General features: G+C 41.7%; 1 protein-coding gene across 4 annotated transcripts in view; it reads left to right on the forward strand.

The window, feature by feature from the left end:
* The window catches only part of LOC139371223 (FYVE, RhoGEF and PH domain-containing protein 5-like), a 65,149-nt gene that overhangs the window by 10,741 nt on the left and 38,804 nt on the right, over positions 1-15,604 (forward strand). For all 4 annotated transcript variants that reach the window (XM_071111433.1, XM_071111432.1, XM_071111431.1 and 1 more), the window contains exons 3-5: positions 10,484-10,604; positions 11,475-11,533; positions 13,500-13,530. In XM_071111433.1, the coding sequence (XP_070967534.1) occupies positions 10,484-10,604; positions 11,475-11,533; positions 13,500-13,530 (211 nt within the window). The remainder of the gene's footprint in view (positions 1-10,483; positions 10,605-11,474; positions 11,534-13,499; positions 13,531-15,604) is intronic.

A 15,604-nucleotide genomic window follows, 5' to 3' on the forward strand; every position in this document is an offset into this window, starting at 1 on the left:
AGCTTTATGAGAGAGAGAGAAAGAGAGAGAGAGAGAGAGGTAGGAGTAGATTGGTATAATTGCTCTCCTGTCCTTGACACCTGTGGTTAAGTTTGGGATCGCTTTTATTAAAGGCAGTTTCCCCAATTGCCTCTCTTTCATTGAGCCCAGGAGGGGTGGTGAGATTTACAACAGGGCTGAATAGAGATAGGAGGAGGACTCACTAGGACCTGCTAGAACCAAATCTCTCTGTTCTCAGCCACTACTCTCTACAGCCACCTCAGGTCACCCTCCAGTCACATTTAGACACCTGTTTGATGGTGGCTGTGTTTTCATAGGGGCAGAACATTTCTACAGTGCTCTTAACAGATGTTTTATTCATTTTCACAGCAATTCCTGGGAATTTATGGTTGCGGTATGCAAAGCTGCTTATTTCACACTTATTGTGATCATTTGAATTCATTATTTATATTTTGAAAGATTTGCCTAGATGGAGTGTTCTATTAACATGCAATTACAGTATATTTTGATTAATAGAATAATTAAGCAATAAGGCACGGGGGGGGTGTGGTATATACCCAATATACCACGGCTAAGGGCTGTTCTTATGCACGACGCATCGCGGAGTTGGCCATATACCACAAACCCCAGAGGTGATTTATTGCTATTATAAACTGGTTACCAACTTAATTAGAGCAGTATAAAATTAAAGCTTTGTCATACCCGTGGTATACGGTCTGATATACCACGACTGTCATCCAATTATGGCTACAGTAGGCATGTATCTTTCCTCTCCCCCAGAGCAGGATATTTTTCAGCTGTTGACGTTATCGATTGGGCTCATTGTGTGGTGGTGGTCTGAAATCTCAGGCCCTGCTCACCGATCTAAAGGGGACTATCTGTCCTGTCGCCTCGGCTGCATTCTCCCTGGAGATACCTCTGTTGCCGTGGATGCTGTGTCTGTTTTGTTTCATTTTGCTGTGTGTGTGTGTGTGTTTGTGTGTGTCTGCATTCGAATGTTAGGGTGTGTGTTTGTATTTGCCTGCCAAGCTTATGCTGAAGGGTTGACATTGCCACTGTCCGGTGGACCGATGATTTATTGAGCATGTATTCAGAAGTGAACACTCTTCTCTCACCACCCAATAGAGAGGAGCGAGACTGTTGAGGGCAAAGGGACAGTGGGCTGAAGTAAGACAATGGGATAATGCCCACATAAGAAGGCAAATAGTTACCACAAAGTTAGAACGTTGCAACAGTATCTTTTTTTTTACACCAGATTTGATTAATATACAACACAGTTCTCACACTGTTTAGCATAGAAAGGCAACGAAAAACACATTTTGTTTGCAAGTGTAAAGTAAGGCAGGGTAAAGAAATGCAAAGTAAGAATTTATGCAGACATTAATGAATGTGTGTGCCTGTTTAAACTAGGGTCCTGCTGGATCAGAGCTGGAGCTCACCGGGACAGACTGAGACTGTCTTGCCCTTGCCAACATAGCTGTATAGGGACAAACAGAAGAGTGAGCTCTGTGAGAGAGCATCATGTCAGAAAGGAAGGCATCTTGACTGTGCTTGTGTTCTTTTCAGAGGGCAGTCAATGTACTTATGCAGTACCAGTAGGATCAACAGCACCAGTGAACTAATGTCATCCCACTGGAATAACCTCACAACAGACCAAACCACAATAGTCAAGATAATATATATACAGTGTACATACTGTATATATTGTGCAGGTCTTGTTATAGATTTATATATTTGTTCCATCTGCAACATATGCAAATATATTATTAGAGAGAGTGAGAGAGACCTGCCAATTATACACACACACACACACACACACACACACACACACACACACACACACACACACACACACACACACACACACACACACACACACACACACACCGGACAGTTTATTAGGTACAGCACCCCGTTTACGAACATGGATCGCTCCTACAGTGAGTCACGTGGCTGTGGCTTGCTATATAAAGCAGGCAGACAGGCATCATGACATACTGTTTGATTGAACACTGGAATGGGCAAAACGAGTGACCTAAGCGACTTTGAGCGTGGTATGATCGTCGGCGCCAGGTGCGCCAGATCCAGTATCTCAGAAACGGCCAACCTCCTGGGCTTTTCACACACGCAGTGTCTAGGGTTTACTGTGAATGGTGCGATAAACAAAAAACATCCAGTCAGCGGCAGTCCTGTGGGCAAAAACAGCTCGTTGATGAGAGTGGTCAAAGGAGAACAGCAAGAATTGTGCAAGCTAACAGACGGGCCACAAACAGATAAATAACGGCGCAGCACCACAGTGGTGTGCAGAACAGCATCTCGGAATGCACAACTCGTCGATCCTCGTCACAGATGGGCTATTTCAACAGACAACCACACCAGGTTCCACTCCTATCAGCTAAAAGCAAGAAGAAGCAGCTCCAGTGGGCACGCGATCACCAACACTGGACAATTGAGGACTGGAAAAACATTGCCTGGTTTGATGAATCCTGGTTCCTGTTGCGTTATGCTGATGGCAGAGTCAGGATTTGGCATCAACAGAATGAGTCTATGGACCCCTGCCTGGTACAAGCAGGTGGCGGTTTTGTAGTGGTGTGGGGAATGTTTTCTTGGCACAAGTTAGGTCCCTTGATACCAATTGAGCAATAAACGTGTCCGACACTTTGTATAATTCATGCCCCGAAGAATTCAGGCTGTTCTGTAGTTCTAGATGGGTGTACCTAATAAGTGTACATACTGTATATATTGTGCAGGCAAATATAGTCTTAGAGAGAGTGAGAGAAACCTGCCCATTATTCTTATTTATGGTAAAAAGGTTTACTCGACCTTGAGATACAGCAGCATGATGGGTAAACTCCTAGTGCAGCCTGTACAAATAGTTCCTCTTTGCCTCTGTGCTGTGTTCTGTTAGTTCTACTCAGAGAGCCGTCCTGAGTGCATTGTTGAGGACGGTGGCTGTCCTCTGTGGCGAGGTGGCCGGGGGGACTGGGGCCAGGGGGACTGCAGGCCTGTTGGGCGGCAGGGCTACGGGACTTTGGGGCTGCAGGGAAGGGTGTGGGTACTGCAGGCCTGGAGCCAGGCCCTCTGAGGTCATTGCCAGGTCATCCCCAGGGAGGAAGAGTCCTGCCTTAAAGCCTTCCACACTGCTCTGCTGTTTACAGGAAATGCAGGATAAGGGCAGAGGGAAGGAGGGAGGGAGACAAGGGTGAGTGGGTAGGGGAAGACTGAGGAGATCAGGGTCACCAGGGCTGGATTGTTTGTGTGTGTGTGTGTGTGTGCGTGCGTGCGTGCGTGCGTGAATGTGTGTGTGTGTGTGTGTGTGTGTGTGTGCGTGCGTGCGTGCGTGTGTGAGTGTGTGTGCGTGTGTGCGTGTGCACGTGAGCGTGTGAGTGTGTGTGTGCGTGTGTGCGTGTGTGCGTGTGTGCGTACAACAAGACGAGGTGTTGTCAGGAATGTTCTGATGTCTTCACTGGTAGAAGAGGGGAGGGGTTACTGGTTTTACTTTCCAGTGATGCTGACATGGATGTCTTATGGTGGGTTTTCTAAAATGGTTCAACATTCAGCACCTTTTGAACCTTTTGGCATTCAGGTCCAAAAAGTAACTTTATGAGCACTTCTACAATGGGCAAATATGAGTGGAAGATGTCGTTCATATCAAATGGATTTACCTCAGGGCAAGGCGGCATTTGCCACACCACTTTTTAATCGTGTGTAGCAGTGCCACACCACTTTTTAATCTTGTGTAGCAGTGCCACACCACTTTTTAATCGTGTGTAGCAGTGCCACACCACTTTTTAATCGTGTGTAGCAGTGCCACACCACTTTTTAATCGTGTGTAGCAGTGCCCCATCATTTGTTTTTTAGACCGATTTGCCACATGATTTGACAACTCGTGCACAATTTCTCTGTCCTTCACATGGGACTTCTGGCTGCAGGCTCTTAAGGTGTCTTAACCATTCAGATACACGTAAATCGCAGGTCGCGTGGGTCGGGCACAAAGATCAAGGCGTTATCTCCACTTTCCTCTGGTATTTATTTAGCAAGCGTGATAACACATCACTCCCGATAGACACAAGCAAAAACTCTTCCATAAATGTAGCAGCCTATACACCTAATCATTAGCCAAGTGACATGCTGTATTGCATGGAATTACAAGACAATGATTTAGTCTGATTAACTGTAGGCTACTAACAACAGCAACTGCATAGTCTAGCCTTCTATGTACCTCTGGCCGGGGTTAACGGAGCGGTAAAGTTGTGTATTTATAGCCCTTTTATTTGTAAGAAAATGTAAATGGGAGAAAATGTGGTTTATATTAAAACTTGGGCTGACTAGTTTACTTCTACTTTTTCAATCCAAAATGATTAACTGGAATTAATCAACAAACGCAATAGCTGACATAGACTGTGACTTAATGTTTTATTAGGCCTACAGTTGCAGGGATACAAACCTGCATAAAGCATGCTTAGCCCTGTGAGTTGTATTGTCCAATCATGTTTCTGTAACGTCTGAAGAGTGATGGGTGTGAAGTCAGGCGCAGAGAGCAGAAGATACGAGGGAAAAACGCTTTAATGTCCAAAACAACCAGGAACACGTACAAATGGGTGAAGCCAAAACACAGGCGCAAACACAACCCAAGGACCACTGGTAATAAATAACCTGGACAGCGAAAACCCAAAACGAAACAATACACCTCTACGTACAAAGCAACAAGCCCGCACAAACACAAGCGGGCTAAACAAACTTAAATAACACCAACCCCAAAACCCCAACAAGAAACAGGTGAAAACAATTAGACAAAATCAAACGAAATGGAAAAGGGATCGGTGGCAGCTAGTAGGCCGGCGACGACGACCGCCGACCGCCACCCAAACAGGAAGGGGAGCCACCTTCGGTGATATTCGTGACAGTTTCTTTCTCTGTGTCTGTATATAGGAAACCCCCTAGTCCTTTAAAATATAATTCATATGAACAAGTACAAGTTTGCTACAGTTTGACAGAGTTTTCATCCTCCCCAAGGCCAGGAGTTTGTCCAGGAGTTTTTTTAAACTATTTGACCTGATTAGAAAAACTCTGGTCCCATCATAGCCCATATTAAAATGTTTTACAACACATAATTGACGTCATACTGTATAAGTTCCAGAGTTTTACCTGGTTAGATTACCAGATCAGCAAAAACTACGGGCCCCAGAATTGTTTCTGTTGCCACACCACTCTGGGACCTGTGGTGCCACCTCTGATTTACCCTAATGTAAAGAGCAAGTGGGACCCAGTCTTGACCATTTAAACAGGGTGCTCACAGTATGACATGACACAGGCCCCACTCAAAAGACAAATAACCTCTCAGATGCTCTTCTGTTGTTTGTGTGGATGCTCTATCATGGCAGTCACGGTCATACAACACTGTCAGACATCTAGCAGAGCAACAAAACAATTTAAAACTGTTCTTGTGTTTTTAAATCCCCATCTGCGTTTACATTTCCCTTGTTGAGTCAACTAATGACCCTATTTACACTTTTCCTGTTTTCCAGAATAGCACCTGACCTGTGAATGCACAGAATACATATTTAAATGCTCAATGTTTAGCCCAATTGAAATACATATTGCAGTTGAAGTGGGAAGTTTACATACACCTTAGCCAAATACATTTAAACTCAGGTTTTCACAATTCCTGACATTTAATCCTAGTAAAAATTCCCTGTCTTGGGTCAGTTAGGATCACCACTTTATTTTAAGAATGTGAAATGTCAGAATAATAGTAGAGAGAACTACTTATTTCAGCTTTTATTTCTTTCATCACATTCCCAGTGGGTCAGAAGTTTACATACACTCAATTAGTATTTGGTAGCATTGCCTTTAAATTGTTTAACTTGGGTCAAACGTTTCAAGTGGCCTTCCACAAGCTTCCCACAAGCTGGGTGAATTTTGTCCCATTCCTCCTGACAGAGCTGGTGTAACTGAGTCAGGTTTGTAGGCCTACTTGCTCGCACACTCTTTTTCAGTTCTACCCACAAATTGTCTGTAGGATTGAGGTCAGGGCTTTGTGATGGCCACTCCAATACCTTGACTTTGTTGTCCTTAAAACTTCTTAGGGCTAGACACATTTTTTCTAAATATCTGCCTGACTGACATGCCCGAAGTAAACTGCCTGTTGCTCAGGCCCTTAAGCCAGGATATGCATATAATTGGTACCATTGGAAAGAAAACACTTTAACGTTTGTAGAAATGTTAAAATAATGCAGGAGAGATTATAACACAATAGATATGGTAGGAGAAAATCCAAATAAAAACCAACCAGAAATAATTTTTTTGGAGAGACCAATCTCTTATAAAAGTATAGGGGCATACTGAATTCTAGCTCCCATGATGCAATTCCTATGGCTTCCACAGCGTGTCAGCAGTCTATGTTCAAGGTTTCAGACTTGTAACTTCCAAAACAAATAAGAAATATGAGTTTTAGTACAGGGACACAGTCTTGGAAATTCGTGTTTGGTTGCGCGATGAAGACAAGACGCACCTGCCAAAATCGGTTTCCTATTGAACATACTTCTATCCATAAGAAATATTTTAGGGTATCTGAGGAGTAAATATACATTTATTTTAACTTGTTGAAACAAAGTTTAGTAGTAGATTTTCGGATTCCTTTCTTTGCATGTTGAACGAGTGGATTACTCAAATCGATGGTGCCAAATAAACAGACTTTTTGGGATATAAAGAAGGATTTTATCAAACAAAACGACACTACATGTTATAGCTGGGACCCTTTGGATGACAAATCAGAGGAAGATTTTCAAAAAGTAAGTGAATATTTAATCACTATTTGTGAATTTATGAAACCTATGGAACAATATTTTGATGTGGGGCGCCGTCCTCAAACAATCACATGGCATGCTTTCGCTGTAAAAGCTACTGTAAATCGGACAGTGCAGTTAGATTAACAATAATTTAAGCTTTCAACCGATATAAGTATGCTTGGGGTCATTGTCCATTTGGAAGACCGATTTTCAACCAAGCTTTAACTTCCTGACTGATGTATTGAGATGTTGCTTCAATATATCCACATAATTTTCATACCTCATGGTGCCATCAATTTTGTGAAGTGCACTAGTCCCTCCTGCAGCAAAGCACCCCCACAACATGATGCTGCCACACCCTGTGCTTCAAGGTTGGGATGGTGTTCTTCGGCTTGCAAGCATCCCCCTTTTTTCCTCCAAATATAATGATGGTCATTATGGCCAAACAGTTCTATTTTTGTTTCATCAGACCAGAGGACATTTCTCCAAAAAGTATGATCTTTGTCCCCATGTGCAGTTGCAAACCGTAGTCTGGCTTTTTTATTGCTGTTTTGGAGCAGTGGCTTCTTCCTTGCTGAGCGGCCTTTCAGGTTATGTCGATATAGGACTCGTTTTACTGTGGATATAGATTATTTTGTACCTGTTTCCTCCAGCATCTTCACAAGGTCCTTTGCTGTTGTTCTGGGATTGATTTGCACTTTTCGCACCAAAGTACGTTCATCTCTAGGAGACAGAACGCGTCTCCTTCCTGAGCGATATGACGGCTGGTCCCATGGTGTTTATACTTGCGTACTGTTGTTTGTACAGATGAACGTGGTACCTTCAGGCGTTTGGAAACAGCTCCCAATGATGAACCAGACTTGTGGAGGTCTAAAAACATTTTTCATAATGTTCTGAGGCCTTGGCTGATTTCTTTTGATTTTCCCATGTCAAGCAAAGAGGTACTGAGTTTGAAGGTAGGCCTTGAAATACATCCACAGGTATGCCTCCAATGGACTCAAATGATGTCAATTAGCCTATCAGAAACTTCTAAAGCCATGACATCATTTTCTGGAATGTTCCAAGCTGTTTCAAGGCACAGTCAATTTAGTGTATGTAACCTCTGACCCACTAGAATTGTGATACAGTGAAATAATCTGTCTGTAAACAATTGTTGGAAAAATGACTTGTGTCATGCACAAAGTAGATGTCCTAACCGACTTGCCAAAACTATAGTTTGTTAACAAGAAATTTGTGGAATGGTTGAAAAACGAGTTTTAATGACTACAACCTAAGTCTATGTAAACCTTTCGACTTCAACTGTATATACCCCATCAAATCCTTGGAAAATGGGGACATGTACGCAGGTCTTTTAATAGAAAATCTCTGTATGCTCTTCTGAATTTGTCACAGTAGATTTAAGTCCCAGGTATTAAGGAAGACACTGGTTGCAAAGTCAAAGATATTGCCAGCATAATTATATTGCTGTGTAATGAGCATTTTAAAGTCTTTAAAGTATTGTTCGTATTGCCAGTTTTCCTGATGGCAAAATTATATACAGTGTAATGAGGGCATGTATTGCATATTGAACCAGGGAAACATAGAATTTTAAATGTGGAATAGATATCTAATAAGTAACCATTAGGCTTCCTATGAAAGCAGTGGTTGAGCTGGAGTTAACTCTTGAAATGACCCTTAGTAGGCAGTAAAAGGCAAATATTTCAATCGAACTGTTCTGTAATGGTTTATGTATATTGTCATTAATGTAGCTCTATAGTACTTGATTGCTTTATGTGTACAATTATGTCCTGTAATATTTACAAATAATTCAAACTATACATGTACATTTATTGAGACATGGATTGTATATGTGTGCCATTCAGAGGGTGAATGGGCAAGACATAAGAATTTTGTGCTTTTGAACGAAGGATGGTAGTAGGTGTCAGGCGCACCAGTTTGTGTCAAGGACTGCAATGCTGCTGGGTTTTCACACTCAACAGTTTTCTGTGTGTATCAAGAATGGTCCACCACCCAAAGGACATCCAGCCAACTTGACACAACTGTGGGAAGCATTGGAGTCAACATGGGCCAGCATCCCTGTGGAACGCTTTCAACACCTTGTAAATCAAATCAAATTTTATTTGTCACATACACATGGTTAGCAGATGTTAATGCGAGTGTAGCGAAATGCTTGTAGTGTAGCGAAATGCTTGTGTATGTGAGTCGATGCCCCAACGAATTGAGGCTGTTCTGAGGGCAAAAGGCGGGGGTGCCACTGAATATTAGGAATGTGTTCCTAATTTTTGGTATAGTCCGTGTATAAAAGTAAGCAGACATGATCTTAATCAGAATCCGTTCACAAAGGAAACACCATTTTATTCACAATTCACAGTCGATGCATAGTAGTGAAATCCAGGTAGTTCACGTACTCTAGCCTAGAACGTTATACAGGAACAGGACATTAGAAACAGACGAGACGCTCCAAGAACTATCAGAAAATAAAATACACTTGATAGATAGAGTCTTGCAAATGTTCATGTGTATGTAGTTTAACTTGGGAAAACAACATCTAACATGTTCAATGCAAAAACAAAACACTCTCATTTGGCAGGAGAGCACACTATGGAGAGATGTGCCTAGTGTGTCTTGGGCACAATATGCACCACAGTATGGAATCAGTCATATGGAATCAGGGAAACATATTTGAATTTTAAATGTGAAAATAGATCATGAAAATATATAATTTGTGCTTCATAATATATAGGTGGTGCAGGAAATGACTCTTTAGTCCAGACACTGGGTGAGAGAGTAGGTCTACTATTCAAAGAGATATTATATTGTTGGAGAAGCTGAGGATGGTGATTTAACACTGGTATGACAGAGTGCAAAAACTGAAGCAGTGGTCACACGAAAATGTATAAGGGACTCCCCATATTTTAAATAGAGTAACTATGAGCTCATAGGATTCAAAGGTTCATAGACCCTCCCCTCTGGTCTACTCACCATCACTGTGACTTGGCCCCACAGGGGGATAGAGGGAGGTCACAGATGAGTAATGTCTTCTAGAGACCTCTTCCAGCCCAGTCAATAGCACCCGTGTGTGAGCCTACATTGTGGTGTGGCCCAAATGAAGGATGACTGTATCTCAGTGAATATGAAGTCCTGCTAGGAACTCTTTTAACATTTGGTACTCAGAAGCTGAGAGGTTAGACATGCAGTACAGGCCTGTAATAGCCTCTGTCTTTATGGGGTGATCTCTTATAGTTATCAATATAACATGCTCGTTATACCCTCTACCGCAATGTATGTGTGTGTGTTTCCTTGTAAATCTTGGTACAGGACAATATGTGTGCGCCCATATGTGTTCAAGTCAAACTGGGTGTGTGTGTGTGCGTGCATACGCACATGTGTGTGTGTGTCCCTCTGGTCTGTCTCTCTGTGATGAACCTGTTCACAGCAGGATCCCAAAGCAGACACTTCTTCTCATGCTATTAATGCCCCTGCAATCTGTCTCCCGTCATCCATAGTATTACTGTAGGACGTAGACACACACACACACTCAAACGCAAACTCACACAGCGGAATGGCTATTACATGCAAGGGCAGGAGGAGCGGTGCCTTGAAAAATGAAGAGCACATTTGACTGTCTTCTTTGCACTCTTGCAGCCTCTATAGTGAAACGTTATGTCCCTCTTCTCTCCCTGATGTTGCAGTGCCTACACTGAGCCTTTCCCAGTGAACCATACTCCAGCAGGGCTCTCAGCTGAGGAGGACCATGGACGTACCTCAGAGGAGGAGGAGGAGGGAGGAGTGGAGCATGGCTACGACAAACAGGTGAGACATCTAGCAGGAAAGACAATAGACTATGTCATTTTATGAACATGTATTAAGTCACAGGTTTCACAGATCTTCAAAGATTTGGGAATAAAACGGTTATGAGCTAATTTTTCTAAGATGGATGACCTTTACTTGTATTATCCACAAAATAATATTTAACTTGGCTACCATATTCAATGATGTGACTCACTTTCTGTACAAACTCCAGGTTCCTCCTTCTTTCTATTCAATCAGCCATTTTATAGCAGCCCAGAGATGGACCCCACCCCATCCCTCTGCCACAATAATATCAGCCTGGCTCTGGCCACGTGACTCACACTTCCTTGTTTTATTTTTCATCAAAAGGAGAGAAATAGTTGAGCCAGTCCCAGGAACAGTTCTCTGGATAAAAGTGGGGTTTGGTCACATTCTAAGGAAGTGAGGATCAACATACTAGTCCGGTTATATTTGTACGCTGTTCTGGTTTAGTAAAAAACTAGAAGAGTAAGACTAATGGCAATAATTCCCTAAAATGTGTTCATGTTTATTTTAGGTTCTAGAGGTTAAGAGGCTAGTGATTACCCTCTAAATCAATGGGGAGCATCGTTGTCGCCACGAACACAGCCAGTCAGCCTCTCATACATAATGCATCTGAATTTAAACCTGTGTATTTGAAAAAGCTTTCTCGTCTATGCTCCACACTAATGAAATAATCAGTCTTATTTTGACAGCAGAAAATCTAAAACAATCTGAATTTGCTTTTCCTCAATCTCCTGTTCCCCACGTAGCTGTTGCTATTTATGTTTCCCAGGAATAAGTGCACACATAGAGCCTTTTAACATCAGCTCTGTTCATTCATCTCATGCTACTTTCCCTTCTGTCACGCAGATTGATGGGCGATCCAGAGCCTTCTACGTCGCCAAAGAGCTGGTGGATTCTGAGAGAATGTGAGTAACTCTTTTAATGGATTCAAAATCCTCCCTGCTTTAGTCAGGCCATTCACCACCTCTCTTGTTCTCTCTCTTTCTCTCCTCTCTTCCCTCTCTGTCCTCTTCATCACTGTTTTCACAAATTAATTGAGCAGCATCCACAGCAACCCAAACTGACAGACAATTATATTTAAACCATCAAGCATGAGAACCCGGGGATTATTGTGTGATAACTCGCGACTAAGGACTGTTCTTAGGCCCAAAGGGAAGCCGAGAGCCGGGTAACGGCCCTTAGGAGGGCCTTATTTATTTTATAAAATGGTTGCCAACATATAGTAAATGTGTTTTATTTCTTCCTTCCAACAGACGATATAGCCCAGGCAAAAGCCAATTGTTCATTCTGAAGTTGCTAACCAAACAGGCTGGTCGTTTATTCTATTATCATGTTTTGACCAATGATCTATCTTGGCACTACCCCACCATTCTAAAAAAATATTTAGGAAACTATAGAAATGCATTTATTAATGTTTTTGCCACGTTTATTATATTACAGACACCTTAATGCATACTTTTAAAAGTTATAGTGTTACTGTCCCCACTACAACAACAAAATACTTAAAAACATGTAATTTTGTCCTTTAAAGATTAATTGAAATATTCCATGAATTCCTATGGAGGACTGCTCCTACTGGGTAGTGCCAATATGGCTGACTGGGGGCTTCAAAGACTCTCACTTGCCAGTACTTAGCATCAGGTATCCAGGGTTTATTTACATCATTGGTTTTGACCCAGTCTTTCATTCTATTCATTCCACTTTGTTATGCTAAACAAGCCACTGGCATGTAGCTAGCTTCCACAGGGTCAATGATGACGAGAGACAAGCAATTCAATCAATAATTATTTAATAAATATAAATAGGAAACAAGAACTTCAGAAAATAATGATTTAATAAATATAAATAGGCAACAAGAACTTCTTAAAATAATTATTTAATAAATAATTTAGAAATAGGCAATTGTCGAGTCAATTCTACTGTATTAGTGACTGTATGTTTGTATGTGTTGTTGTATGTGTCGAACTGCTTTGCTTTATCTTGGCCAGGTCGCAGTTGTAAATGAGAACTTGTTCTCAACTAGCCTACCTGGTTAAATAAAGGTGAAATTTAAAATGTAAAATAAGATAGCTATGGAGGAAAGCTAGGCTAACATTGTTATGCTAGCCAACTAAAGCTAACACACAATCACATCAATCAGCTGAAGTGACAGCAAACTATGTGCATATTCATTTGTTTTACCTTTGTTTTTATTACCAATTCTTTGGATATATCCATTATAATGATCCTGATAAGTGAATTCGCCTGGATCAGAGAAGCTGTCAGTCTAGTGAAGTTCATATGCGAGCCACGGTGGAGATTGCAAAAATATAAATAATAATGCTTTATGTTGCACAGGTCAGATAGGCACACAGCAAGGCTTATATAACCCCCACTGCACCAAACCAATTCATGTCTAGATGTTTCTAAGTTTATATTAAGTTTATGCATGCCTGGCTGGGCCGTGGGACAGTGGATGCGCATTGATCCTTGACATTTAATCATGGTAATCGTTTTACTATACTGAACAAAAATATAAACGCAACATGCAACAATTTCAAGATGTTACTGAGTTACAGTTCATAGAAGGAAATCAGGTTGATGGATTATCTTGGCGAAGGAGAAATGCTCACTAACAGGGATGTAAACAAATTTGTGCACAACATTTGAGAGACATTTCTGAGATCTTTTATTTCAGCTCATGAAACACGGGACCAACACTTCACATGTTGCGTTTATAATTTTGTTCAGTATATGTAAATCATGGGAAAGACTTTGCACCTTGTTCTTTTATATCTTGTTATAATCTCCTACTATGTCTGAATGGATGTGTGAATGGATTCCCATTCAAGCTGACAATACAATATCACTAACTCTCTCGTTGTTTTTCAGACATGTAAAGGCCCTCAAGCTCCTTCAAGAGGTAAGATAAACAAACTGATCAACATCACTGTCAGTGAACAGACTAGAATGTATTATGGAAAAAGCCCTCTGAACACTACAATTAAAGGTCCCAAAAGCCATTGATAACATCACTTCCTGTGTGTCTGCTCCTTGGTTTGTGGTGGTTCTCTCCAGCTGTCAGCCTGCATGCACTGTGCTCAGGTTTATCAGTGTTGTTCCAGCTAGGTTGACTTCCTCGCCTTGACAACTTAGGCTGGTCAGCCCAGGGGTAGTCAGCCAGAGGATGACGCAGAAACGTACGCACCAGGCTTTGTTTTGGATGTCCTTGCACAAGCGCTCAGGCACAACCAAATTCGTTGACACCAGGGTACCTGACAAAGGTCAGGAATGCCTATTGTAACTTCACCTCTTCAATAAAAATGTTGGTACAAGATGGCAAGGGGATTGGTTCTTTGTACAAGTTGTCCTGGGCAGGAAATACAGCAGAGGGAGACATTTTGAATGAGGGCAGTGCAGTGAGGAGAACAAAGGATTGAACTGTTGATTCCCAGAGGTCAGTGATGCATCAAACACAGAAGTGTCATTCCTCTCCATTATTCTGTTCTGCATGTCAGAGTAAGTGTCCAGTCCAGATCCCATCAGGGTTGGCTGAGAGATGGACATATCCCAGTAAGGCACTGAAGCTCAACCTTCACATTTAGGATAGATTGAATGTGGTACTCTGAATAATTAATCTGATCCCATTTTGTTCTCAGAAGAATGTTGTATGTAGAGCTGGTGTGTGGTTACTTGGATAGTTGGAACCTGACAGGTTGAATCCAGGGAACCTCATCATTCATACTGGATATCCTTGAGCAAAGGCACAACCTGAATTAGTTAGTTAGGTATAGACCCATGATTTATGATTGTTTCATTTGAAAGCTGTAGTCTATGCAATTTGATCCAATTCAACAAGCTGAGTGATACATTTACTCTCCACTCTAATGATCGTACTCTATATCATTATCATAATGATATTTATGGGATTTGTTTGTTTCTTTGTTATGAGTCTTTCATGTGAAGATCATGAGCATTCTTATTGTCTTTATGTTTTTTTCATTTATTCTTAATCCTGCACACTTCCCATGTTTTTTAATACTGAACGCAGGTAGTTTAACCTTGGGTTTTTACCTTCACAATAATGTTATTATTTAAGCTACTTGTCCCTCATACCCAGAGCCGCCTCTTCCTGTAGGCAGACTATGCACTGCGTGTGGGTTCCTGTGGCAGCTAGGGGGCCCCTGACCAAATAAACTCAACTTACTGTTGAGTTAGAAAAGCAGTATACACAAAGTGTAATTTCGAAATTTGGTAGTACATTGGCAGGTCTCCTCTTTTTATGTCAGTCACCGACAGTCGCTCAATGATCTCATTTCAGATTTTGATTGCTAAATAAGGTAGTAATCTAGCCAGCTATCTAAACCTTGTTGGCCTAATTATCACCAAATTACCCACTAAGCACACAGGGCATGTGCCCGGGGGCCCTGACCTCCACAGGGCTGCCATTGATTTTGTTAGTCACTCTCACATAGATATCATTGTACCCGGCTCCACAAGGGGGCAAAAGGGGGCTCAGTCCCCTCAGTTGAAACGTGTGCCCAATACGTTTTAATTTTATGTTCCAATATAAAAATAGGAAATGTATTACTCAGCTTGTTTAATTGTTATTTTACTGCTGCTCTTTAATTACTTGTTACCTTTATTATCCATATTTTCTTAAGGTTGTATTCGGCGCAAATTCTATTTTTCCTATTTGAAAAATGTGTGAGTGACAGGTTGGCATAAAATCTGTATATGCGCTGTATCAGCACAATGGACATAACTCTCTGTGATGATGTGTGTAGGGGGGCTATGGAATGCCACTGGGGCGCAGGGTTTCTGTTAGCCTCTAATTGCCGGCTTTTGGCCGATAAAATAAATGAAAAGCCGATAAATAAAATTGTTGAGGGCTGCCCTGCTGCAGAGGAGAGAGAGAAAGTGAGAGAGGAGCCTTGGCCTAGGCTGCTGCTGATTTCTAAGATGGAGGCCTTTTTCATTGAAGTAAAAAGAAAGTT

The sequence above is a fragment of the Oncorhynchus clarkii genome, chromosome 17 (assembly GCF_045791955.1).
Source record: "Oncorhynchus clarkii lewisi isolate Uvic-CL-2024 chromosome 17, UVic_Ocla_1.0, whole genome shotgun sequence".
NCBI classification, from domain to species: domain Eukaryota; kingdom Metazoa; phylum Chordata; class Actinopteri; order Salmoniformes; family Salmonidae; genus Oncorhynchus; species Oncorhynchus clarkii.